Genomic DNA, 26,839 nt, shown 5'->3' with positions numbered 1-26,839 from the left:
TTATTCTCATCCATTTCTTTTCTCCCTTTTGTAAATATCAGACGACTGACACGCATGCCAGGTTGTAAAAACTCACATGCTTTTGAATGTTAAGCAGACAAAAACATTTTTTCAAACCATATCAAATTCAAATGTGGATCAAAAATAATGCTGCTTGTAAATTGTAGAAACGGGTAGAAATAAAACACATCTCTTAATCTGGATTTAGTCTGTATTGTATATTGAAGTTTCCACCTGAAAATAATGCTGCTTGTAAATTGTAGAAACGGGTAAAAATAAAACACATCTCTTAATCTGGATTTAGTCTGTATTGTATATTGAAGTTTCCACCTGAATATTTGGTGGGGGAATGGCAAAAAAAAAAAAAAAAAGATGAGAGTCAAAACTGTCATTTTAGATCACTTGTACACTTCAGCCATCTGCTGCTGGTTTCTTTGTCATTGTTGCCATAGAGACAGCAGCAAACAAAGAAAAGGTATGTCTGTCATTAAACAAACTGTCTCGTCTCCCCTGTTTGTGTTGAAAACTTGAAGGCAACCAACAAAGCAGAACTTGAGACATTAAAGCACGACGCAAGCGAAACTGGACAGCAACAAACGACTCTGCCCGTAGTGTGTGTACCTGCTGGGTGTGTCCATATTTTATGTTTTTATGTATTTTATGAGCAGGCGCGATGCCGCAGATGGCTCAGCATATTCCCATTCTCTGGTAGCAGAGCCTCTGCTACTGCTAGTGATTTCAGCCTGCTCCCCCCCCTGGGGAGCGATCTAATTGCATACGCAAGCAAGTTTTGTCACTTTACACCAAATAAACAAATGTGGTAGCAAATGACTGTCTGGTCTATGCCGCACGTAGCGGCTTCAACAGACACACAGATCTCAGGGTAAAGCCGAAGACCACGAGAAACTGGAGATAACAGCTTTTCGTGGACAGAAAATCACAGCCAAAACGGACCAAATATAAAGCTCATAAACATGTGACGGGATTAACCTTTGTATTCGGGGGAAAAGGGCAGAGCGTAAAAGCAGCAGTTCAAGTCTGCGTGGCCTCTCGGAAAAAGAGGAACACATGCGAGGAGATCTATTTTTATTGCGGAATTAAAATGATCTGTGGGGCACTGTCTTGGTTTTTAACTCGAGGTGTGGAAGGCCTCTAATCCTGCACTGCTGAGCCCTTCTACAACTGTTAAAACAATTTTAATAAGGCACCTGCTAACAACCTGCTGTACATGTACATGACCCAAGCATACACACACACACACGCACACACACACACACACACACACACACAGCTGCTGGTCCAAGCTTTGCCGAGTGCTTCACATTAAAGCAGATGGCTCTTCAGACGGGACGTTTGTAAGAACCAGTGGGGAGGCTCTGTGTGTGTGAGTGTGAATGAAGTGTGTGTGTGAAGTGTGTGGGGTGGGTTATTTTGGGATTTTGTGCTATGTGTTATTTAGGGATGTAAATAACACATCCATAAATAAAGAAAACAGAGACAGAACCGGCCTTGTCAGTTAAGACCTCGACAGTTTATATATTAATAATCACACAGAACGTAAACTGTAATACCTTTTACTTAATTCTGACATGTTTTATTTCCTCTGGTAAAAAAAAAAAAAAAAAAAAAAGTGTACTGATGCACGAATGGGTTGTTTCACTGACATTATGAAGCGGAATCAGGTCCATATTATTTTTTCTGCTTACAGAAAGCCAGTGCATTGTGCCCTTTCGGGCCCATGCCTTCATAACCAGCCTTTTTCTTTCATTGATATTGCCTTTTTCCTTTTGCTATCTCAGTCTGTCCATCTGTCACTGTGGTGTGCCATGTGTCACACAGGAAGGTTGCAGCACATGTCAGTTCCTGTCACAACCGAAACACAACTCAACATTTATTCACCCCATCGTGCCTTTGTCTATAGAAGACAAAAGATTTGTCATAATTAAAAATTCTCGCAGCTTCCTGTTATTTCAGATAGGCATCGGTAGAGGTAACCATTATTGCTAGGCTTTTCTGAGGTATCTTAGCTTCTTCAAATGGCTTCTGAGAATTTGTTTTAACAAAACAAGTGCAGTGCTTTGCATTTCTTAACTTGTTTTTTTTTTTGTTTTTTTACATTTTGTCACGTTAATGTCACATACTTCCATTTACTTCAATGGGCTTCTATGGTGTGAGCAATTTTAACGCAGAAGGAAAATGCTACAAACTTTGAGTCAACTTAGAGTCAATACTTTAGCCACAATCTCAAGTCTTTTGAGATTTACTGGAAGGAGGACCTCTAATCGCTTCATCTTCTAAGATTGCCATCTATCGTCACACCGTCTCTAAACAGCTTTACCCACAGTTTGATAGGGCCAACACCATGTTTCACCATTGTACAGTGTGTTCAGGGTGAATCCGAGTTCAGTGTGTTCTGTTTGGATCTTTTCTGACCAGAAATCCTCTTCCACTTGTTTGCTACTTTTTGTCGGAAAATGCAAAGTGATTCTCTCCAACTCCTCCAGAGTCAAAGTGGGCCTCCGGATTTGTGCTCTGATCATTAAACTTTGTCCGATTTGGCGGATTTGCGGTTCTGACGTGCTCCTTTTATGTCCAGTTGAATGAAATAGTTCCCACAAGATTAAATGTATTAATGGGTGTGATAATAAAGCAGTTGCACACCACATTTCAACATTTTTATTGGTGGAACATTCAGAAGACCATGTACCGTTCTCCTTTCAGTTCTCGTTATGCAGCGCCGTGTTGGTCGACGACACAAAATCCCACTAAAATACGTTGCCGTTTGCGGTCTGAAAATGACAGAAATGAGTATAAATACTTCTGCAGCTTTCTGTGCCTGCGTCTAATTATACATTTCATTCAATAAAGATTAAATGAGACGGATTTCATCCAGCGAACACTGCCGCTAATGCACCGCCTCCATTAATTACAACTGTGTGCCCTAAATCGTTGGTGCTGCGTTGGTGCCGCCTGCGGCAGAAGCACGTCGCCCTCCCATTGCACAGCTCTCCTCGAAAAAAGGCGAACGCAGGCTCTGGGCTCCCTATAATTATTAGCACATTGTCCGCAGCAGAGGGGAACAGAGTGTGCAACAGACTCAGGAGGAGCTCTCAAAAGTGCCATGCTAGCTGAATGCCACCCCGCGTGTTGCTTTAATGGACGCCGTTTAAGCGGGGAGGGCCTTTGTGCTGCAACTGTGACGGCGAAGCTCTGGCCCGTCCAATAATAGCATGGCTTTTGTCCTTTTGAGCGGGATCTGCTGGAAAGAACAATTATGTCGATGCGGAGGAATTTTATTGGCCCTGTAGCGAGTGACAAAGGAATAAATTTTTAGCTTAAAAGGCCCAGAGAGATACAAGCGGTAAGATGCTGAGGAGAAAAGAGAACTGCAGAAAGTAGCTCATTGAATTACACACAGCAAATGTTTGTTGTGCTGCGGGGTTTCGCACGAATCATCTTTTTTTTTAAAACTTTGTAAAAGTATTACAGTCAAAAAGTATCCAGTAAATTAGAAAGGTGCGGATTTCTTTTGTCACCGATATCAGTCGTTTCTGGTAAAGCGTTTGCTGATCTCAACTTCCTGTGTGATACTGTATTAAAGGTAATAAAGTAGTATGTAAAATATTACTGGTGAAATATTACCAATTTCATCAGTATCACACTTTTATCAGTGATATTCTGGATGCTCCAGTGTTAGTTTCTTTTTCCACAGCAACAGATATTTTATCCCAACTGGACTTCTGTCGTAGTGCGGTGGTCAAACACGGGTTAACTCTCATAAGAAAGTTACAAGGATGTTTTGACAACAACACAAGAGCTAAAAGTGATTAGCTTTATCTTTTGTTTCACAGTGCACTCAACGCATACAGCTACAGTTTGCAAAAAAAATTTGCATCTTGTGCAAAGCAGTTTGCTTAACGCTAGGCTAACATATTTAATCTGTTTTAATTTGACTAACTGCTCCGGGAGCAAAACTGTTCTCTAACTTTACACACGTAACGCTTTACTTTGAGCGTTGTTCAACTTAACGACCAGCGTTTCAGCAGCTTTCTGTGCAGTTCTGCTTTCCAATCAGAGAGCCGTCTGCACATAAGTGAGCAGATCGAAACAGTTTCTCTTTAGAACATGAAGAGTGTTTTAAGAAGGTTTTATAAGGTGCTTACATTACAAAGGTAAACCTAAATTTATTTGATCAATAAAATGATGCGGATAACCTGAAGCCTTGCTTGCTGCACGCATGAACATAAGAAGCAGAGGAGTTGAGATTTAACAGAGACACTTGACAAGGCCTTGATTTCTGTGTTGGATAAGGATGTCTATTCATTTAAATATGCACAATTCTTCTTACATTTGACCTTATGAAAAGAACAGAAAACTAAACTAAGCTATGTTTGTAATGGCTTCATTAAGACAGAGATTTGGATTCAGTCCTCTATCTTGGGCTGCAGTTGCCACTAAAATACATCTTGCAATAATTAGGACGGTGTGCTTTTTCAGTAAGGTTGTTGATGTTCTATCCTACGAATGTTGTTTTGTCACTTTGTTTTCTCAGTTCTGTTTTTTTACCCACTTTCTGCAGGTGTAGAAGAAGACTTATAGGGTGTTTTCTTCATCCTTTTGTCTCTATCATCTTCCTCTTTGCTTTTTAACTTATTACCCCCTTTCTTTTCTGTCTTCGTGTCCCATTTAACCCAGAGCACCTTCTAATAAATTTTTTTTCTATATATCAAGCAGAGCGCTATATAGAAGGCCATAATAACAATAGCATTTCTTCCTGTTCTTTTGGTTTAAGTCTATTTAACGAGGTGCGTTAAAATGTGCTGGAGAGACTAGGATTTTCTTTTCCCAAACTCAGTGACATGTATAGAGAAACATAATGCTCCCCCCTCCTCCACCTGTTGCTACGCACTGCTGGAAAGCAGGCCGCGCCTCCCCGCAAACTCTTAAGGGGGACAAATGATGCATTCCGAAGATATTTTCTGTCACAAAAAGCTCAGACAGTCATGATGTCAAAACAAAATTAGCATCTGACCTCACTCCTAACAGGTAACTGTTTTCACACTGCAGTTGACAAGGTACATATTGTACATCTTCTAAAGCAAACAACCATTAACTGTACTGTAGCTTGCAGGCAAATAGTTGTGAAGCAAGGTCTGGAATGACAAAAAGAGATATTTTGTTAAATAATTTAATTGACTACTGCTACTAACTTGACCAAGGGCGTATTTTAAGTTATTGCTTTCCACTTTATCAAAAATAATTAACCCATGGCATAGATAACTGTAATACCAAAGCAATTAACTGCTTTGTTTTAAATCATAATACAAATGCAGTGATAATAACTATATTTTTAACTCAAGGATTCTCAAACCAGCTGTAGTTTGGCAGTAAAACTTGAGTAAAAGCTCGGAAATTGAAACTTTTTTTTTTTTTTTACTTTAGCCCCTGAGCATTACCAAGTGTTAACTCTTCGCTTCTATGGAAACAGCTGTAGGACGACACAGACAGCGAGGTGTGAGGAAAAAAAAAACCCCAAACATGTCTGCTCGTTTTTGTCTTCCACATCCACGTATCTTTCATTGAGAACGTCGACATTCGTGTGCAGTTTCAATTCGGCGTCAGCTCTCTTTTGTGTCGACTTGTAAGGCTTAATTGGTGGCTTTCCGATGAGCTGAATGAAGAACTGGAGGGAGATTAAAATCAAAGAGGAACGCCTGAGTAAACAGTTGACAGGGGAACTACCAGTAGGCTTGGTTTGTGAGCTTTGTTTGAAGTCGACCCCGTCAAAGGCGTACAATAGAGTAGTCAGCCTCCGCCCGGGGAAAAAGAATAGAAACAAACAAACAAAAATGTAGAAAATGTCCATTTAATTGTATTGTTTAAACAGAGGGGCCACAGGTGAGCCTGACAGGGTTTGACACCAGCTATCGTGTGTGCGGAGCATGTGCCGGTGAGCACATTGACAGCGGTACAAAAGGCCTGTGACACATGCAGCATGATTCACCGGCCCCAGCGCTGACGTAACATCGGGAGTAGTTTCAAACTCCTCTCCCTTTTACACATTTCCTCTCACAGGTTCCCCCTTCTGAGCCACGTTTTCGGTCAAAGTTTCCACATCCAAAAACCAAAAAGGGTCGTGAATGGGAAAAAAAAAAAAACAAACAAAACAAAACAATAAGAAAAGTGTCGCAAAACAAGGGGTATGTTTGACACTTCTTCTGGCACCCAACTGCTCTGACGAGAAAAAACAACAACAAAAAGGACAGGAAATTCTTGTGTCTGGTGATCCTACTTTAAATAACAACAACAACAAAAACGCTGGAGAAAAAGCGACGGCGGTTTCGTGAGAGATAACTGGGCCCCCGTCTCATTTGTGTGACTATCTCGGGCGAACAAGCTCCGTCCTTCAAGCCGGACACATGCGGAGTAGCGCTTTGCTTTCGGCCAAGCTTCACATCGACATCTGCAGAGCAAACACAACAAAAGCAAACAGAGCAGCAGAGAGAGACACAAAGCAAGCATTCCTGAACAGGAATCCAGACTTTTTTTTTTTTTTTGAGTCTTTGGAAAGTTCTTTTTTTTTACGAGATGGAGTCACATAAACACGCACACACAAAAACACTTTATAGGATTTCACCTGTCCTTCTGGTGACTCTGATCTCAGTGCCAACAATCAGCTTTGCTAAAAAAAAAAAAAAAAACTAAAAACTTTCCTGGCTTTTATTGCACACCCTCTTTCTTAAGATCGCATTTTCACAAGCAACTTTATTCCTTATTTTTGAATGGCATGGGTGACACATGACGCTCCAAGCGGCGATATCAAGTGTTAAGCAGGCAGAGGAAAGCAAACAAAGACTGAATGGCTTTTGAAATAGTATAGCCCGACTTCAGATCTGTGCCTCAGGATTAGTGGTTTACTCAAGAGGCGAAGCGGCAGGACGGTGATGAATAAACTTCATCATCATCATGTGATTTCCTCTCCGCTGTGCGTGCGTTTTTGGCGGCGACGCTCTCTTAGTAATGAAGTCTGTAGAAAAGAAAACACGAGAACCGATGCAAGAGTCTGCCAGCCCGGATTGGACTGAACCGGACTGGACGAAGTGATACTCGGAGACCTTTTGACGGGAGCACGCTTTACCTCGCAATCACTACGCGGAAACTAGAGATCTCATCATTTATTCACAACAAATGACTCACAGGAGCAGAAAGGAAACAAGCCGAGGCTCACTTCTCTTCGGTTTGTCCTTCTTTCAACTATCGCAACGCCCTAAGCTCTCATTTCCTCTTTTATGAGCTCAACCTTTTTCAGACGGGAAATATTGCTTTTTTTTTCTTCTTTTTTTTTTGGTAATGCAAAAGTAGCAACCGGTCATTGAAAAGGCACCACTTCCATATTGATCTGGATATATATTTCTTTTATTATTTCAACAGCATTAGCATAAGAAAAAAACAAACAAACAAAAAAAAGGTACTGGGGGGAAAGAATTAAACAGCAATATGGTTTTAAACTTTTAACAGAATTGACTGCAGGACTTCAAACGGGCTGGTGATGTTTAAAACAAACAAAAAGAAAAAAAAAAAAGTAAAGAAGCACCTGTTTTGGAGGCGAGTGGGGGGGGGGGGAGAACTTTGTAAACCTTGCTGGAGTCCAAAAGTCAGTTAAAAAAAATCCCCCCCCCCAAAAAAAGTATGCACTACCAGCAAGTTGCTCAACCCCCCTCCCTTCTCCCATTCAAAGTGCAAACTCAGCGGCTGAGAATACCCTTCGCCGTTGCGACTGTCTCAGTTTCGGGGAGGACGGGGAGAGATGGGGGGGGGGACACCTGGGACCCTGGTCCGGCCTAAGGCAGCTGAAAACTACAAAACACTCAATGGAAGCTCTGAGAGAAACGAGAGTGGAGATGACAAGAGACTGGTTGGTAACAGATTCTGACCCTGAAACAACCCCCCCCACCCAAAAAAACTTACATATATATATATATTTATATATCCATATCACAGTGTGAATATCCAGTGTCCATGTTGGACATTATCACGGATGGAACCACTGCACAGGAGAGAGGAGCTTCCACATCTCATTCATCCCAGTACAATCAGTTGAACTTTTTAAAAAGGTCCTAATAACACATCCATAGTACACATTCTGACAGAAAACGGAGGCATCCACCCCCCCCCACCCCCGAGCCTTCAAAAGTGATATGCTGATCTAGGAATCGGTTTCTGGGCTTTTCCCCCCCCCATCCTTTGGATATGTAGCTGGGTTGTGAGAGCGCAGGACGTGAACTAAGTAGGAGAGGTGGGAGGCAGCACCGTTCAGGTGAGTCCCCCTTTAAAAGAAATGATACAATCATGAAGAAACAAAAGCAAAATGCAGTAAAAAGCACAAGAGTAAGATGTGTAGATTAACAGAACTGATTACACAGATTCAGAACTAAAGAAAACTAAAGACACTTTTTTTTTTATTTAACTGAAAATTTGGGATTAAAGTGAAATACTTGTCGTAAAGAAAAATAAACCAATAAGTAAATTACGACTCTCTTCAATACACATTAAGCAAAGAGATAATTGAATTGAATTAATTGCTTCAAATTGCATCCTTGTTTTGTTGTTTTTTTTTGTTTTTTTTTAATTCTCTGCTACTTTTTTTTGTGAGTGAGTGTGTGTGTGTGTGTCTCGAAACGTCCAAGCTGGTGGGTGGGAGGAAACATTAGGATTTGTAATTTGAGGTAAGCCAGGTCAGGCCCTCGTATAGTCCATCCCCTGTCGTCGCACACGAGGGCTGAACGTACCAATTCCTATCCCGGATCCGGGTCAGGCCCAGCTTCTCCTGGATCTCGTGGGGCTTCATGGCGTCCGGCAGGTCCTGCTTGTTGGCGAAGATCAGGATGATGGCGTCCCTCATCTCCCGGTCGTTGATGATCCGGTGGAGCTCCTGCCTGGCCTCGTCGATCCGGTCCCTGTCGGCGCAGTCCACCACAAAGATCAGGCCCTGCGTGCCCGTGTAGTAATGTCTCCAGAGGGGCCGGATCTTGTCCTGGCCGCCCACGTCCCACACGTTGAACTTGACGTTCTTGTAGGTGACGGTTTCCACGTTGAACCCCACCGTGGGGATGGTGGTGACCGACTGTCCCAGTTTCAGCTTGTACAGGATGGTGGTTTTCCCGGCAGCGTCAAGTCCAAGCATCAATATTCTCATCTCCTTGTTGCCAAAGATCTTTGACAGCATCTTCCCCATCTTGTTTACTGTGCATAAATACTTTGTTAGAAGAAGAAGGGGAACTCCTAATTAGAGCCAAGCTTGTTTTCAGGACAACAGAGAAGGCCCGGGTTCAACGTGAAGCTACACACGTGACAACAGTGGGTTGACACAAGTGTCAAAAAAAAAATCTGAGAGCTGGCAGCAGCGTTTAGGTCTTTACAGTACAATGAGCTGGATTGAGGTAATCTGACCTGAGGAATCAGAGGGACTTCATGGGGTGCTTTTGTAGATTTGGGTGGGGATATGTTTTCATGATCCACTGCCCTCCGATGTGAGACGAAAAAACGGCATTCCCTTCTTTCAAAGTCGGCTTAGACCACACACTCCCTCCCAAAACCAACAAAAATATGGGTCGACTCTGCTTACAAGATCCTTTTTTCCTCCCAGGTGACCGAGCAGAGTCTGGTTTGAGGAGTTCTTTCAACCTAAGGACAATATAAATCAGGCCCAGGCCAAGCCGGGGGATCCCACTTCCTTCTTGGCCGCCGGCTGTCCACACTTAGCTTATTCCCCCTCGGTGAATTTCGAAGCACGCCGATTTTCTTCGCTAACCGGCGGCGACAATTCAGAGCCTTCCGAGTCCGCTTCAGTACCGGGGTAACCACAGGAGGACCGCTCAAAAGGTCATTGATTCATCCGACTTTCTTCTCTTCCTTCCCCCTGTGACATAGGAGCGGTCCGAAGAAGGGAGGGGTGTTAGTACAGAGGACAACTTTGAATCCGACAAAAAAAGAAAATACTCTCTCTGCTGAAACCTAAAAGCTCAACGGAAAACAGATGAAAAAAAAACTGCAAAAGCGGGATAAATACCTGCGTCTGCGGCGACCATTCCCCAGTCCCCCGGGCCGTTTCTCCCCCACTCTTGCCGCTCTCGATTTGTCTTCCTCCCTCTGTGTCTCCAGCCGTTCAGTCAGGCACAGCGGTGGCGGGGCTGTTACCGGAAAAGGTGCGGACCGAGATCAGCCGCCACTTCCTCTGCAGCGCGCACTCACACACACACACAGAGGAATGCTGCGTTCAGGAACACGAGTGAAGCTCCGTCATCTGAAATTATGAAGAAATAATGCTAAGACTATTAGCATGGCCTTAAAAAGTAAAATAAAAATACATGTCAGACAAGGAACATAGTGGAGCATCCAAAGCAATTTCACTTGCTTTGCTTTCTTGTACTTTATTTGATATAAAACAATATAAATAATAAAAAAACAGACCCTAGCTAATTTGCCTAGCTTACAAGTTGAACACCTATAGAGTCATAAAGGAATTAATATTTAACTGAATTTAATTTACATGAAATAAAGTAAATTATTTAATATAAAAACTAAATACAGGTAAGCGTATCTTTGTAAATCTATAAAGTGGTCAATAACTTCAAAAGTAAAATAAATTCAATTTGAAATTATCAACAACTAATACAGGGGTGACCTTTAAAAAATATTAAGCTTGGATATTTATTTATGGAATCTTATTGTTATTACAGAACTTCATATGCTATTTTTATTTTCACTTGTATTCATAATTTCAAATTTATTTGAGCACGGTCTATAGACCTTAAAGCCAAAGGCTAATTCATTTAGATCAAGTTAATATTATTCGTCAAAATCAATGCATAATTATCTTAGAATAAAACTACAAACATAGACTGAAACAATATTTCAAAATGTGTTAATTCTTTAACATGATAAATAATTTATTATTTACTACTCTTTATCTACTGTACAGCATGTACAGCCATGTGGACATGGGAAATAAATTTTTCCGATTACCCCTAAAGGCGCCGTAGCCATTTCGCATGCGCGCAAGAAAAAAAAAGAAAGCGGCAGCTCAGTTGCAAGTCGGCCCGTTAGCTCGTGTTGCCGCCATTATAGCGCTCATATCAGACGCAATCACCTCCAATGTGACGTGTACCTTTTTTAGTAAAACTACTAAAATAGTTAATGCGGCACAAGGACTTCAAGATGGGTTTTACAAGCGGTTCTTTCCAACATGTCCGATCAGTCATTCAAACAGTTTCCGTTTGATTAGTGCGTGACGTGGAGGCTGTGCATGAAATGGGCGGGGGGTGAGTGAGGGAAACTACAGCGCTGCTGTTCTGTCAAAATGCCAGTGGGGTATGGCAGGCCGTTTTAACGTAAAATCTTTAATTACATTCCAGATGTAAAATGGACACGACTACATTTTCGGCAGCCTGAATGGTATTTTAAGATATCTTCATTTAAATTGTGTCCACTAAGGAGAGGAATTCAATATATTTCCCATTAGTTACATTTTGACCAGTCAAAATGCATTTAAATCACATCACCGGATTTGTCATTTAGAAGGGTCACACCTACATAATTACAACTGAAGATATCTCAAACTTAATTAGGACTTGTCAAAATTACATTTTTAGATGTCTTACTTAAGAAATGGTGTATAAGCACCCACACCAAACAGCTGCGTGAAAAATGTTGGGTGTCCTATGATGAAGCCGACTTTGAGTTGCTATAGTTTGCCATAAATGGTGGTTCCAGAACAATTTACCAGGGGGTCAAGAGTGGGATCAGTGTTTTTTTAATGGGAAGTTCAGAACAAAAGAATACAACAAAATGAAACAAAACAGGACAATATAGCATGGTTTAATTAAATGACCTCTGAAGCTGCAGGTTTCTATGTTTAAACTACAACATAAACATTCAGTGATTTATATAATCATGGTTTCATTTGATCAACCAGAGTAAAATATTTATTCAGTTTTTAATGGCAACTCTTCACATGATGTCAACTAAAAAAACAAAACAACAAATAAACATAAATAAAAATGGCTAAAGGTACTCACAGACTGGACACTTTACATCTATACAAGGATTTGAAGAGCTAAAAATGCTACTCTTAACCCAGTCCCTAAGCAGTTGTTAGGTCAACAGGGGGCCACAATGTCACACAAGGAAAGTTCACTAATTATATCTTGCACAATGACACAATTTGACTAAATAACTCATTTGATCCATTATATCTAAAATATTACATGTAAGTCAACATAGAAGGAATAAAAAAAAATGTTTCCTAGTATATTTTGTTGCTGAACAGGCTAATATTAGTGTGGTTTTCTTTTTATACTCTGTCCAAGTCGCATAAACAACTGAATGGTCATGCATAAAGACACTTATGAATGTCAAGACAGAATAAAATAAGTTAGGTCTGTGAAAAGCATCTGAATTAATGTTTTAAAGTAAAAAAAAATGTAAATCAAGGTGTGTATATTCTGTTTATCTTTACATGTTTTTTTTTTCCAATATGCAGAGATTATCTCAAGATCTCTCCAAATAAATAAATCACATAAGCAAATGTGATTTAACACACATTTAGTTATTCACTTGCTAATATTGCTTTCTGGTTGCAAACTAATTGTTCAGTTCTTCAGGTAGGTTGTTCAGTAGCAGTTCAGACAGTCGCGAACGTTTCCCAATATCGTAATAGCAGGAATAAGGAAAAACATAACTCAGAATAACATGCACAGGTTTCCTGCCAACGATTATGGCAGATGATATTAACCAACCAGTGTCCATGTAACTCCAGTAGTTAGTTTGGGCTTGTTTTCCTCTCTTATTTTTATATATTTATTTATTTAATTACTTGTTTGTTTTAATTTAATATATGTACTTACATTTTAATATCATTGTATACATTTTGTCTTAGTGTAAATAAAGTTTGTTTGAAAAAAAAAAAGTCTTCGCCCCTGCGCTTTCCCCTGGTAACCCCGTTCAGCGTGTCTCCATGGTGTTCTGAGCAGGCATGCGCACTCTGGGTCTGTTCTTCCCCCCCAAGTTGATAGGTATGGTGGATGACGCGCGCCTGTCGGTTGTTCGGTTATAACTTTTGAGAGTAATTACCGTTTGAGAGGATTGACTTCAGTGACTTGGGAGCTGCAGGTGAGATTTTCAACCACGACATTCATCCTACTTTGCAATCAATGACTACGATTAGACATTGTGCTAATGCTAGCCACGCTGGTGGAGACGATAACCGGCTAGCCAGTCTGGTGTGTAGTACCAACTGGGGACGAAATTAAAAAGGAAGATTTATAGTTGTGTTGCTTTGTTATCTCAGTATTTCAGACCAGTTATTAGAGAGGATATTTGATTATGTATAAAAGCAATTATGGAAACAACGCAATCGGGAAAAATGTCTCTATGCTATTGCTAGCTAGTTAGCTCAACATTCGCGTCAAGTAGACAGGCTTAGAGGCCCAATTTATCGCTGAACTTTGAGTAAGCGATCACCCGGATGAGACATCGCCTCATTTCAGCAAACCCTCTCAGTCGTAACGCTGGTATCATGTTTTTTTTCTTTTTTTTTTTTTACTTGAAGTTTTTTTTTATTTTATTTTTTTATTGTGCATGTTATGAAGCTAACACATCTCCGCTATTATTTTTAGCAGGTCAGCTTGAACCTTGTATCGAAATTGAATTTAGGACTAGGAAGTATCTTGTTGCACCGCCAGCTGGCGCTTCTGTCACCTGTCTGCATGGGGTTTATTTTCGGCGCCCAATCATTTAAAAGTACAGTAATCCATCTTAATGTAAACGTTGAGCTAAATTGAAGCTTACTGTTGCTTTAGATGTAATGAATGGGTGCTGGAATTCAATTTAGGTTTTTGTTCACCTGGTGGAACGCCGTCAGTCGAGTTCTGGGAAATGTGCTTTGGCTGCTTCAAACTACTTTTCTTGATCAATAATTAGGAATGTGTAATTATTTTCTATTAAGAGCCTATCCTCTGACTTTGTGCAGATAGCATTTAATTTAAAAAAAATGGATTTCACTTCTTTTTTCTTTTTTCTTTTTACTTGGTCTAGCTTGTAAAATAAAAGGTGCATCTTGTATTTTTACTACTCATAAAATAATCAATTTGTTTTTCTTTTTCCTCAACAGGTCTGTGATTCTAAAGGTGCCACTTTTACTGGAATGCTGGACACTGAGTCCACAGCCATGGAGAGTAATGGGAACGAATTTCTTCCTGACCTTCCTGCTCAGGCAGCGGACTGGTCCTTGGAGCCAGTTCCTCCACAGCCGGCCGCCAGCGTAGCACCGGAGGGCTCCGATTCTTCTCAGGACGATCTGACGCAAGAGCAGCAGCTGAGCCAACAAACGAACTCCTCTGAGCCGGGATCCGTGGAGAAGGCTGTGGAGCAGTTTCAGCTCGCCAGCGCGTCTCTTTTCCAAGAAGAGCATCCTCCACCGCCGCCGCCGCCCCCTCCGCCGCCACCTGCAGAGGATCCAGACCAACCGCTGCAATTTGCTACTGAGCCTCAGCCAGAGGCTTTTGTGCCAGATGGAAGTCAAGGTAACTAATAATAGCTAATCTAAGTTTAACATCCTTGGGTATTTAGTTAGGCAGCAAGCCTTGGATCGAATGAAAAGACTGTACACTTTGAAACTGAATATTCTGTTTTTCTGTTATTTATTTATTTACTTTTCTACAAATATTTTCTAGATGCTACTGAAGCCACACAGATGGAGGATGGCATGGAACTGGAAGAACCAGCCCGAGACGGTTCACAGGAAATTTCTCTTCCAACAGAACCAACCCCACCCTCAGAGTTCGAAAAGCTTTATAAGATCTGTGAAGACAGCCCAGAGGACTTCAACGCTTGGGTTTCACTGCTGCAGTATGTCGAGCAAGAAGTAAGAAAACATACTTGAAATACGGCAACTCGCCTCCGTCGTGCTTGTATGTAATGCCTGAGGTTTTCATTTAGAAACAGAATTGTAATCTGTGTTTCTATTGTGTGTCTTTTGCAGAATCTTCTTCTCCCTGCAAGGAAATCGTTTGATGTCTTTTTCCTACGTTATCCCTACTGCTACGGCTACTGGAAGAAATATGCAGACATGGAGAAAAAACACGGCAACCTACAGGTTTCAGAAGAGGTACAAGTTCCTCTGAGTCGTTTTTTTGTTTTGTTTTTTTCAAAGGCACTGAAATGGGGTCAGCAGACAGAAACAAAATAAATCACAGAGTCCAGTGCAGTCCTTTAGGTATTTATAGTGGAGTGTTTTTGTTAATATGGTTCATTAATAAGAAAGAAGGTGGGGGCATTATGTAATAATAAGAAAAAAAGTACTTTTTTTTTTCTTGATGATTTTATATAGTTTGAGGGGAAGCTACACAGGGAAAGCAGTATTATCACAGTTTGCATCATGGTGTCTCTCCACCCCAACATGCCATTATGACATGCATGTTGTAGATGGTTAACTGAAACACCCAGTTGCATTGGACTAATAATTATCCTGGCTGTGACATGAATGAGCTCTTGAGGTAACCGATTACTTTAAATTAAAGTGTCCAGAAGTGGGAACAAACCTGAAACGTGCTGGACAGTGCCTCAAATGCCAGAGTTGGAGAAAAAAGTCGCGCAACAAAAACAGACAAACTCTTGAACTTTGTGGTTGGACTTAAATCTTTATCTGGTTGAGCGCGCCAAAGCGTTCAGCTTTTACAGAGCATCATAAAACCGTTTCAGCTTCTGACAAATGACTTTCAAACACTCTCCTACCAAGGTGTACAGAAGAGGCTTGCAGGCTATTCCTCTTAGTGTGGACCTTTGGCTTCACTACCTCACCTTTATCAAAGAGAACTCGGACCCCAACGATCCAGAGACGGAGGGACGAATCCGAGCGTGAGTAGAGGCTTCTTTGCCTAAACGTGACCCACTTAAAACCCACGACTTTGACAATAAACATCAATTTTTTTCCTTTTTTTTTTTAATAGCTCATACGAACACGCAGTGCTCGCAGCAGGCACAGATTTCCGATCTGACCGCCTTTGGGAAGCCTACATAAGCTGGGAGACGGAGCAGCAGAAGCTGGCTAACGTCACCACCATCTACGATCGCGTCTTAGGCATACCGACGCAGTTGTACTCCCAGCACTTTCAGAGGTACGCAGAAGGACGAGCAGCTAATTTTTATTTCATGTTTTTTTTTTTTTTTGGTTAAACTACTTATGTCACGCCTCTGAGACTGAATGACATTTTGGTTTTTGTTTGCTCAGGTTCAAAGATCACGTGCAGGGCAACCACCCCAAATACTTTTTGTCAGAAGAGGAGTTTGTTCAGCTCAGACTCGAGCTCTCTAAGTCCAGCCTGTCTGGAATGGTCGGCGAAGACGGAGAGTCGAACGTTCCTCAGGAGGAGCTGCCACCGGGAACCGAGGATCTCGCCGATCCCGCCAAGGTAAGAATATCGCCGCCATTCCTGGTAAGGGACAAAACTGACAACATTCCACTTGCAGGTTTAGCAGGAGCATTCCTGTTGTCCATAATAACATAGGGTTAAAAAACAAAAAAGAAAAGAAAAAAGAAAATGCTCAGGTTTGAAGAAGTTTTTCTATGTCACCAGCCAAGCCAGGAGATCCAGTAAGGGACTCGCCCTTAAACTAAAAGGATCAACCGGGGCTCCTTTGAACCCAGCTGTGCAGGGTGCAAACTTTCCTGTCCCCTCTACAGGCTTCTTGTCTCTGGCAACATCATGGTGATGTAAATCCTTGGTTGCAGGACTAGCAGTATTCAACAAGTGGACAATGTTGTGCTGGAGAGAAGCCATAAAAGTGCTGATCTGGTTCTTGGTGTGTTGTCTTTTTCTTTTTGTAGAGGGTGACAGAAATTGAAAACATGCGCCACAAAGTGATCGAGGTTCGGCAGGAAGTGTTCAATCACAACGAGCATGAAGTCAGCAAGCGCTGGTCCTTTGAAGAAGGGGTAAGTTTTTTTATTGTTTTTTTTCTCTTTTCCTCCCTCTGTGTTTAGCTCGTGAAAGCGGCATTTTCCTGAACGATTTCTCCCTTTGTCAGATTAAGCGACCCTACTTCCATGTCAAAGCGTTGGAGAGAACGCAGCTAAACAACTGGAAGGAGTACCTGGACTTCGAAATCGAGAACGGGACCCCGGAGCGCGTGGTGGTCCTCTTTGAGCGATGCCTCATCGCGTGCGCCCTCTACGAGGAGTTCTGGATCAAGGTATTTTTGTTGGGCTTGAACTCGCGACTCGTTGCTGCTGCCTCCCTGCACTTCCCCATCAACGTTGATAATCACATCATCGACTCAGTTTAAAAAAAAAAAGAAAACAACAAGAAAAGAAAAAAAACAAAGAAACGTCCTGCACTCTCTTTGCGTGTAACGTTGATATGTGACTGTATCTGTTGTATTAGGGGATGGCCAGCTTGCCACACAAGATATGACTGCAGCATTTGCCAACTACTACGTTGCATCTTCTTCGTCTCCCACTACCTTACAGAAACTTATCTAATTGGTTCCATGAAGGTGCTGATGGGTTTACACAGAAAATTTCTCAAAACGATCTTGTCTATGAAGCAATTCACTGAGTGTACGAACTGTATTTACAGGTTAAAAATGTTCTGTTTCTCTTGCCTTTCTTCTTTTCTTCTTCTTTTTTGTTTTCCTCTGTCCTCTTGCCTTTCTCCCAACTTGCTTTCCTTTTTTTCCATTCTAAAGTATGCTAAGTATCTAGAAGGCTTCAGCACTGACGGTGCGAGACATGTGTACAAGAAGGCGTGCTCCATACACCTGCCCAAGAAACCTGCCATCCACCTTCTGTGGGCAGCATTTGAGGAGCAGCAAGGTAAAAAAAAAAAAATTCAGCAAGCCGGTCAATTTAACTTTATAGAATGTAGTATTAGCACAGTCCACAGACTTTTTAACGGGGTTATGGCCTGAGACTGACATTGGGCAGCTTTATCCATTCTAAAGCCGAGTTCATTAAGTTTTAGAAGATGTGGCGCCATTCGTGCCGTAATTTCCATTGAAGAAAGAAGGCATTTCAAAGAAGTACCTGCACCATGTGAAGCTACGCTTTCTTAAAGTAGAACCCAAAGGGAGCATATGGCAGGCAGAAAAGGAGAGGTCCAAGAATTGATCCCTGAGGGACACCAAGAGAGATGAGAACTTGAACGTAGTCTAACTCAGACAATTCTGTCCCTCTGAAATAAGATTAAATCTACTCCAGTGTTGATCCCTTAATCCCAACTTTATGTCGGAGTCTGTCTAATTTGGCCACAGGATTGGAGAAATACCAGAATAAAGGTGTTCAAAGTCATGCAGGTTTAAGTAATGTATGTCATTAGGAATTCAAAGGGTCAAAGTGAAACGACATTTAAAGTAATGGCATGTGAGTAAACGATCTCGGGTCAAAGTATCACTCTTGTCGTTGTCTAGGCAACGTGGAAGAGGCTCGTGGGATCCTGAAGGCCTTGGAGGAAACGATCCCGAATTTGGCCATGGTCCGTCTCCGCAGAGTCAGCCTGGAGCGTCGCCGCGGCAACTTGGACGAAGCGGAGGCCCTGTTGAAGGAGGGAATGGAGACCGCAAATAACGACATGGAGTCCTCGTTCTACGCCGTGAAGCTGGCGAGACACCTGGTGAAGGTGCAGAGAAGTCTGAGCAAAGCGAAGAAGGTCCTTCTTGATGCTATTGACAAAGACCAGGTGAGGGTCCGTCGATACTGGACGACGCAGTGAATATGGACATTACGCTTTTTTGTTTTCTTGGTTGAACGTTTCCTCTTTCAGGACATCAGACGTCACTCGCTCTATCAGTTGTGTGTAACATATGTATGCATGTTTGCCTTTGCAGACCAGTTCGAGACTATACCTAAACCTGCTGGAGCTGGAATTTAGCGGCGATGTGATGCAGAACCAGGCGGAGATCTTGGCTTGCTTTGACCGGGCCCTAAGGAGCCCGTTGTCCCTGGACTCCCGCATCATTTTCTCCCAGCGCAAAGTTGAATTCTTAGAGGACTTTGGCAGTGACATCAACGCGTAAGTTAAACGGGAGTTAATGTGTAGACGGTTACCGACATGTTAAGCGTTCCGTCTCACCGACGTTCCTTTAATCCCATACTTAGGCTTGTGGCTGCGTACGAGGAACAACAGAAACTACAGAAGGAAAGCGACTCTTTAAAGAGAACGGCTGAAAATGGATATGACAGGTGGGCGAGGAAACGACACATTAGCTCACTGTGTTGCTCTCAAACACCAACCATTGTTTAACCGCTAAAGCTAAATGGTGTTCAAACCAGAATTGTCTCATTCAATCTTTCTTCTCCAGCTCTCAAGAACCTGACGCCAAAAGGCAGAGACTAGACGATCCTGCCGCAGTCGCAGCAAACGCGATGACGGACATGCAGGCGAACAGCTCTGCATACAACTACAACTGGTACCAGGTAGGTTTGAGTAGAATGCCTTGTTGGCTTATCCCCCTCACTCCCCCACCCCAAAACAAATGAAGTTGTTAATGGGTTTCTGTTTCTTTATCAGCAACAGTATGGCGGCTGGGGACAAAATTCCTGGGGACAGTACAACCAGTATGCCCAGTACAACCAATACTACCCTCCTCCTCCTACATGATGCACTTGAAGATGGAGTTGCATTTTTTTTTTTTCCCTGACTTTAAACCTTGGAGCAGAGCAAATTACCTGGGTGTTTAGAAGATTTTAATTCAGCCACACACTGAGCAGGATAACCTTTATTTTCTTCTTCTTCCACTACTGCTGTTTTCTGTGCTAATTGAATTTCATGTTACATCCCTGTGTAAGAACAAATTTGGTTCACAATTTGGTAGGAATGTAAGAATTTGGTTTTAAAACAGCAATTGCTAGAGATGTTGTCAAAGCAATTTTGTTTTGATGAAATAAATGTTGAAGGCAAATTGACTTTTTTTCTTTCTTTTTGTCCTGTATAAGACAAACTTTTTAATTTTTTTAGATCGAATGACTTAGTTTGGTTTTTCTTTGTGGTCCGGCTTTAAGGTTGCTAGAGAAGCATTTCTGTATGTTTCTTGAGTCATGTTTCTTCTTTCCAAACTTGTAAAAATGTCATAGTTTAAATGAAGAGCTCCCCGTTTTCTTTGTTTTGTTTTGTTTTTTTATTATTTTGACCTGATTTCCTAATAAAGAAATTGATATCCTCAAGGCTTACTGTTTAATGGCAAGAAGTAATCAGTTTAGTATTCAATATATAACCATGTCACAAGCTGCTTACAACACACCCACACCTGCACGCAGTCCTCCAGTCAAGCATGTTTCTCTATGGAAGCAAAGTTTGAGTTCCTTATTAGCTGGAGTATACATAAGCCAGTAATCATTTTAATGATGGAAAAATATTTCATTCGTGAAGTCACGTGATGAATGATCAAATTAAAATAAAAAACGGCTCACCTCCGAGCATAGTTCAATTGTACTCCCAATTATCACTTAGATTGAATTATTGCTCAGTACACGATAAAAGCTTACAGTTTACACCTAATTTTGACTTAAGAGCTTGGGATAATTTTTAATAATAGATATTTTGTAAATAAAATACAAGATACTTATAATTAAATTCGATATCTATAAAATTTTCTGTATTGGTTTCAAGTTATTTTACTTGTCCGTCCTCTGAATATCCTGGGCGTAACAGTTACATCCGCTAAACCTTACGTAAATCTGCACATGCGCTGTTCTGCCCCTCAGACATTCCTTTTTATGCTTAGCGTGGAACGACTAGCATCAAACGAGGTGAGTGGCCTTCGTTTTCTGACATTATTTCTTGTTATGAAGTCTCCAGTGACATATTACTTTGCAAATTTAGCATTATAATCAATAGCCACAGTGTGTCGTGGTTAGTTTTTTTCTTTCAAATCTGTATTTAACATATTTTAGACCGACTTCTCTCAAACGCATGCACCATGTGGCTAAGCTAAGCTAGCATAGAGCTTGCTAGCAGATACATCTCTCTTAATTTAGTTACCTGGTGTTTCTAAGAGGGTGTATTTTGCCCTCTATAAAGAAAAAACCCGAATGTGGAGGTTTAGTGATGTGGTCAAATTGATGCTTCTTTCCGTTATTGGATAACGCGCCACTACAGTAGCAGTTTCCGATCGAAAGGCCGACATGTTGATTTTCAAACACTGCTAAAGCTGAAACGAATTTCTTGTGTCGTAGATTAGTCTTGAGTTGCACCAAAAAGCTACGTTGATGGCTTGAAATTAGTTAGACTAACTAACTGTGTTAAGATTGGATTTAGTTTTATGCAGCATCCAAAAAAAATATTGTAACTAAGAATTGTTATAACAGCTGTTTGTAAGAAAGTGAAACAAAAAAAAAAAACTTTCTTGTGTAATGACATTAAATGGCTTTACAGACCGTACAAAGACCACGTCATGCTGTTAATGATTAAGCAATAGAATCTTTAAATCTGTAAATTGGGAGCATGTTGTGTCTCAATTTGCAAAAAATAAAATAAAAAATCGTGGCCCCAGAGTGTTTATCTCTAAAACTATTATTTTTAAGCAGCAGAGATGTTTATATTTCAGCTGTAAAAAATATCGACTGAGTCCTTTATTCATCAGAATCCTCTATTATATAAAGTGCATATTTTCACCATTAAAACAGAACATTGGTATGTAACAATGAATTCAATTTGAATTGCTTCCTGAAAGTCTTTGTAATGATTTTTTTTTTTATCTATTAAGCAATCAAAACTGTTTTAGAATTTACCAATTTACCTCATTATTCTTTTAGCTCTATTGGTATGGACACATTTTCTGGGATTAGTAAAGTATTTACTCATAAATAAACGGAATTTTGGATTATAGGTTAAAAAAAATTTATTGGTTCTTAAAATCAAATAAAAAAATCAAAGAATTTCTGATAAAGGCTTTTGCAGAGCTAACATTTAATACGCCTTATGTTGGTCACAGGAAGTAATACGTAGTGAATTTAATTTTACTTGATGAAACGGAAACCTTAACCCACAATAGCAAATATAAAATAGTTTGAGGGGATGGCACAATCAGGAGGTTGATTGCAAATGCAGTGACTGGCACATGCCAGCAATACAATAATTACTTAACCTTGTGGCTTTCTTCCCCTGTCCCAGAGTAAAGATGCAGCTCTTCTTGCGTGGCCAGAACACTCACACCCTTGAGGTGACCGGACAGGAGACTGTTGGCCAGATCAAGGTAAATAAAAAACAACAATCAGTACAATTACAAGCTGAAATTTGTAAGGTTCCAGAATGATTTGTTTTGAACTGAGCTCTTTAATTTTTTTTTTTTTTGTATGAACAGTATTTTAAAGATGTGTTGACTCTGGTTGTTTTCCAGGCCCATGTCCAGGCTCTGGAAGGACTCCTGGTTGAGGACCAGGTGCTGCTGCTCGCTGGCTGCCCACTGGAGGACGATGCCTCCCTGGCAACCTGCGGCGTGACTGAGCACTGCACCCTGGAGGTGGCTGGCAGGCTGCTTGGAGGTCAGTACATTGTTGCCAGACATTTTCTTGCTTCACGAAAGCATGACTTCAAATATTGAACCACAGTAACAGGTTTTAAAAACCATATGGAGTTGTAATACTGTAATATTTGGCTTTTTGTTTAAATTCAACTGTAGTTTGATACATTGACATTAAGGTAATTTGAAATTGCATTCTTGTAGTTGTTGATGCAATCACAGTATAATGTTGAGTCATGAGTGTGTTGTTTCTTTCAGGTAAGGTGCACGGTTCTCTTGCCCGTGCTGGAAAAGTAAGGGGACAGACTCCCAAGGTAAAGTGTCCCGTATTCTTTTCTCTTTGTTGCAGAAGTAACTGTGCAATCGTTTGTCAAAAATTATCTCAAGAAACTGAGGTATTTTTGTTCTTTTTTCCAGGTTGACAAGCAGGAGAAGAAGAAAAAGAAGACTGGCCGTGCCAAGCGCCGCATCCAGTACAACAGGCGCTTTGTGAACGTTGTGCCCACCTTTGGAAAGAAGAAGGGACCCAACGCCAACTCCTAATTGCTTCAATTCCCTAATGGAGAAGTAACACCATCAGTTTTTACCAAGTTGAAAGTTGTCTTGTACAGAATAAAGGATATTTGACTTGGTTTCATCTAGTAATGTCTTTAGTTACACAAACTTGACTCTCTAGAAAACCAGCTGCTCTTCACAGGGTTTCTTTGTGGTATTAGATGAAAGTTTTCCATTGTTCTCTGTACAGCTGTTTCCGTTTATGGTAACTTGAAAAGTAATGTGGTAGTATTCATTTTAGTTTATGGCATTTCACATTCTAGATGAAGAATTAGGGTTTTATTACAATGGAAACATTCATCTGGAGGAATTAAACACTGAGCATCAAGACTTTTTGCTGTAAATCCTGATATATTCTACTCTTGAACCAGATTTGTTTCTTCAGGTAATTAAAATCAGTATGTCCTCAGTGACTACCGTCCACTAACCATGATCCATGATGAGTGTATAGCGAGATTCAGCTTGAAAGGATTTCATAAATTGGTTTAAACTTGTCACTAAAAAAAGCTTTGTGTGGAAAAACCTTGAAGATAAAGTAATGTTGCCATTAATTCATTTGCATATGGAGCTAAAAAAACTTAATTGCCCTAAAAAGTTGTATTAAACTTGAAATGGTGAATTATGTGTGGAACAAGTGACGTACGTTAACTGGCAGACAAAACAGTTTCCACAGTGATACTTTAAGTGTAGCACATCAAATTGTTTGCAAATAGTGGAAAACTGGGTGATCATTATCTGATTTTACTTTTCAAAGATGGGGTTTGCATCTTCAAATTCAGACCAGCTGATGCACGTTGTGTCACATTTAGCAGAACTACTCAGTTTGGTGAGAGCACTAAGGTTTGTCCTTTTTAACCTGAAAACAATTCGGTAACCTCTGAAATAAAAACCACAGAGTTCAATGAAACGGGTTTATTATTCATAATGTACATGCAAAAAAAAAAAAACAGAACTCGTTCCACCTCTTAAAAATAAACACTGAAAAATCATCCATTTTCCATTCAGCAACTATTTGTTCTTAAAGTAAACTGACAAATACAGTCCAAAGACGGTGCAAACTTAAAATCTTTACGGGGGAAGGGAAGAAACAGACATTTCGTGCATGTTGGGAAATATTCAATCCACGGACACCAACTCCACTTCAAAAATCAGCTTTGCATTAGGTGGAATTCTGATGGAGCAGGAATTAAGGAAATATTTGCATATCACCAACAGCACAAACTCATGTGCCGACACAAAGCCTCTTCTGTCAAAACCTGAGTGCCACGTCACCTCCCAGATGAAGAGAAAAGGATACTTGGAATCTGGAACGCCCTTTTTTCCATAAGCCCATTCGGGTTCGATCTCCAGCCGAGCCGTCTCGCCCTTGCTCATTGTCAGCAGGGCCTCATCCCACTGTGGTGAGAACAGAAATAATCACATCTAACTGTCCATGTTCTCCAAAGCGACCCGAGATCACGGGTATACATGCAGGCTAAACTGTGTAAATACACTTCCAATATTATCTGGAAAAATATCAATTTTCCAGTTGCAAAAAAGCCAAATTTGATCAGATCAGAACTGATCCTTAAGCTTTAACTCATTACAAAACCAGTTCTGATGTGTGGGGATCAGTTATTTATTATTTTTATCCCACTTTCTACCATCTAACTGTTCTGAGGTAAAGATAAAAAAGAAAAATGGTGGAAGTTATTTTTCATTACCCTCCCAACTTCTGCAAAGCACCACTACCACTAGCAGCAAAATGGTCCCTAGGCATGATGGTGCCACCACTGTGCTTCACACTTCTTAGATCTGAAAGCCTCAACCTCGACTCCTTCAGACATTCTTCAATGGACTTTCGGAGCAGGTGTTTTGTTTTGTCTTGGTTGCCAAAATTAATGTATTTGTCAACATGGTGAGTAAGTGCAAACCTTTGGAGCTGTAAATACAAAAGGTAATAATGACACACCCCTCTGATGACTTTGCCCAGGCCCACTTTAAAACTCAGAGGTTTGGTTTGCTTCTTCTTTTTTGCACCTGCAGATGGACAAAAGTGTCGGTTTAACATCCTTTATTGGACTTTGGTGATATTAAAGCACTAATGGGGTGCTTGCTTCTACAAGAGGAAGCAGTCATACCTGCGGGGATATTCGTGTCAAAGACTGTCCCGTCTTCCAGGCTACCAGTGTACCAGCAGCTCACAGTGTCGCCCTTCTTTGGGAAGTTGCTCTTATCTCCTTTCTTCAGCACCGCTTTGGTATATTTTGGTGGACCCTGAAACAAGCAGTGATGTCTTAAAGATGCTTTAAACCAGGTAGGAGGAATACACATATATATATACAAATACATTATTATAAACCATGAGTTGGGCACCTCGTCCACAACTTCTGCTTTGACTTCTTTGGGCTTCTCCTCAACTTTCACAGCTTTAACCTGCTCGGTTACGTCCTCCACTGGGTCCGTGCCTTTAAACCTCTGCACACACACACACACACACACACCCACACACACACACACACACACACACACACACACACACACACACACACACACACACACACACACACAAAAGAGGTAAAACCTTTTAACTCAGCCAGCGGAGGATGCAGAATTGGCAACATGAAAAAGTTCACCGTTCACTTACTTTGCTCTCGAAGAGCTGGTTGTACGCAATAACCAGCTGCTCTTTCTTTGCAGTTTTGGCCACATTTTTAATGTTTCCCAACAGTTTGTGCTCATTGAGGAACTGAAAGACAACACGCACCACAGAGGAGAATGTCAGCACACTTTCTGTTACTTCACGGCGTGTTTTGGACGCTAGCATGTTTCTCATTCTGCTCCCCCTATGCTAACTCTGCAGCATGCTCGCAGAGCAACGCGGGGGAATTACAAAGAAGCTATTCTGACCGACACCGAGGCAACGCTAAAGTGGTAACCCTACCGAGTGGGCCGCATTGTCCTGGAGGAACTTTATTATGTCTTTTTTAGGCAAATCATCACTTTTGAGCTGCTCATCGCTCCACTCCCGTGCTGGCTCGGCCATTTTGAGAGGCGAGCTGGTGAACTCTGAACTCTGGGGGGGGGATGCCTTCCCGTACTGTCCTTTTGAATCCGCACCAGAACACGTTTATATTTAACACACCTCTCAGTGACGGTGTTTCAGTTCACGTCCAATAAAATGTTAACTAAACTAGGTGTATAAAATATATAAGATATATGGGTAAGTCTAACCCAAAGGCTGTAAACATGTTTATAATCTTACCTTTTATTAATTTTTCATAATTCAATTTACTAAAATATATCATTGTCTTAGATTAGAATTTATTTGATATTTCAAAATATGATATTGCAACTCTGTGTTTGCCCTGCCACCTACTGGAAAAAGATTGCACTAGTGAAATAATATTAGGGGAGATCAGAATACATATATACATATAATAGGGACAATTTAACTTCAAATAGTGGGAAAAATGTGAATCTCCTTTTACTTGGCGCATGTAAACTTCTGGTCACAACTGCGTATGCTTCTGAAAGCTGGTGCAACCAGCTGCCGTCAGCAGCCACCTGTTCAGTAAATACAGTTCACCGCTGGATAATTTTATCTCAACATAAACACAGATGTTCTCCGAAGGCCTCAGAGATTTGAACACTAGCGAACAAACATCATGAGGACAAAGGAACACCGAACAGGAGAAGTTTAAGCAGGACTACTTTATAAAACAATACTTGGGTATCTCACAGAGATTACCGCCCAGTCATTTTTTTTTGGAAAGCTGAAAGAAGAGCA

General features: G+C 41.0%; 4 protein-coding genes across 4 annotated transcripts; 2 read left to right on the top strand and 2 right to left on the bottom strand.

Moving 5' to 3' along the window:
- Positions 1-7,394: 7,394 nt before the first annotated feature.
- On the bottom strand, positions 7,395-10,269 carry arf6a (ADP-ribosylation factor 6a). The gene is made up of 2 exons (XM_008398379.3): positions 10,070-10,269; positions 7,395-9,919 (listed from the first exon to the last, which is right to left on the bottom strand). Exon 2 carries the CDS (start codon positions 9,233-9,235, stop codon positions 8,708-8,710), a length of 528 nt encoding a protein of 175 aa, XP_008396601.1. The 5' UTR covers positions 9,236-9,919; positions 10,070-10,269; the 3' UTR covers positions 7,395-8,707.
- Positions 10,270-13,014: 2,745 nt separating this feature from the next.
- prpf39 (PRP39 pre-mRNA processing factor 39 homolog (yeast)) lies at positions 13,015-20,218 on the top strand. The gene is made up of 15 exons (XM_008398380.3): positions 13,015-13,170; positions 14,171-14,582; positions 14,733-14,923; positions 15,041-15,166; positions 15,797-15,915; positions 16,008-16,175; positions 16,289-16,469; positions 16,886-16,993; positions 17,086-17,250; positions 17,746-17,872; positions 18,466-18,734; positions 18,883-19,067; positions 19,154-19,237; positions 19,357-19,471; positions 19,566-20,218. The coding sequence occupies exons 2-15, from the start codon at positions 14,204-14,206 to the stop codon at positions 19,653-19,655; spliced, it is 2,307 nt and encodes a 768-aa protein (XP_008396602.1). The 5' UTR covers positions 13,015-13,170; positions 14,171-14,203; the 3' UTR covers positions 19,656-20,218.
- Positions 20,219-20,651: 433 nt separating this feature from the next.
- Positions 20,652-23,147, top strand: faua (FAU ubiquitin like and ribosomal protein S30 fusion a). The gene is made up of 5 exons (XM_008398381.3): positions 20,652-20,803; positions 22,167-22,248; positions 22,393-22,537; positions 22,774-22,829; positions 22,933-23,147. Exons 2-5 carry the CDS (start codon positions 22,174-22,176, stop codon positions 23,056-23,058), a joined length of 402 nt encoding a protein of 133 aa, XP_008396603.1. The 5' UTR covers positions 20,652-20,803; positions 22,167-22,173; the 3' UTR covers positions 23,059-23,147.
- Positions 23,148-23,967: 820 nt separating this feature from the next.
- Positions 23,968-26,148, bottom strand: fkbp3 (FKBP prolyl isomerase 3). Its single transcript, XM_008398382.3, has 7 exons — positions 25,994-26,148; positions 25,697-25,798; positions 25,426-25,527; positions 25,191-25,326; positions 25,022-25,089; positions 24,368-24,465; positions 23,968-24,241 (listed from the first exon to the last, which is right to left on the bottom strand). The coding sequence occupies exons 1-7, from the start codon at positions 26,093-26,095 to the stop codon at positions 24,187-24,189; spliced, it is 663 nt and encodes a 220-aa protein (XP_008396604.1). The 5' UTR covers positions 26,096-26,148; the 3' UTR covers positions 23,968-24,186.
- Positions 26,149-26,839: the final 691 nt, after the last annotated feature.

Source organism: Poecilia reticulata, chromosome 21 (assembly GCF_904066995.2).
Source record: "Poecilia reticulata chromosome 21, P_reticulata-male-v2, whole genome shotgun sequence".
Taxonomy (NCBI): domain Eukaryota; kingdom Metazoa; phylum Chordata; class Actinopteri; order Cyprinodontiformes; family Poeciliidae; genus Poecilia; species Poecilia reticulata.
The sequence above is the reverse complement of the archived record's forward strand: the minus strand, read 5'-3'. Positions and strand labels throughout refer to the sequence as shown.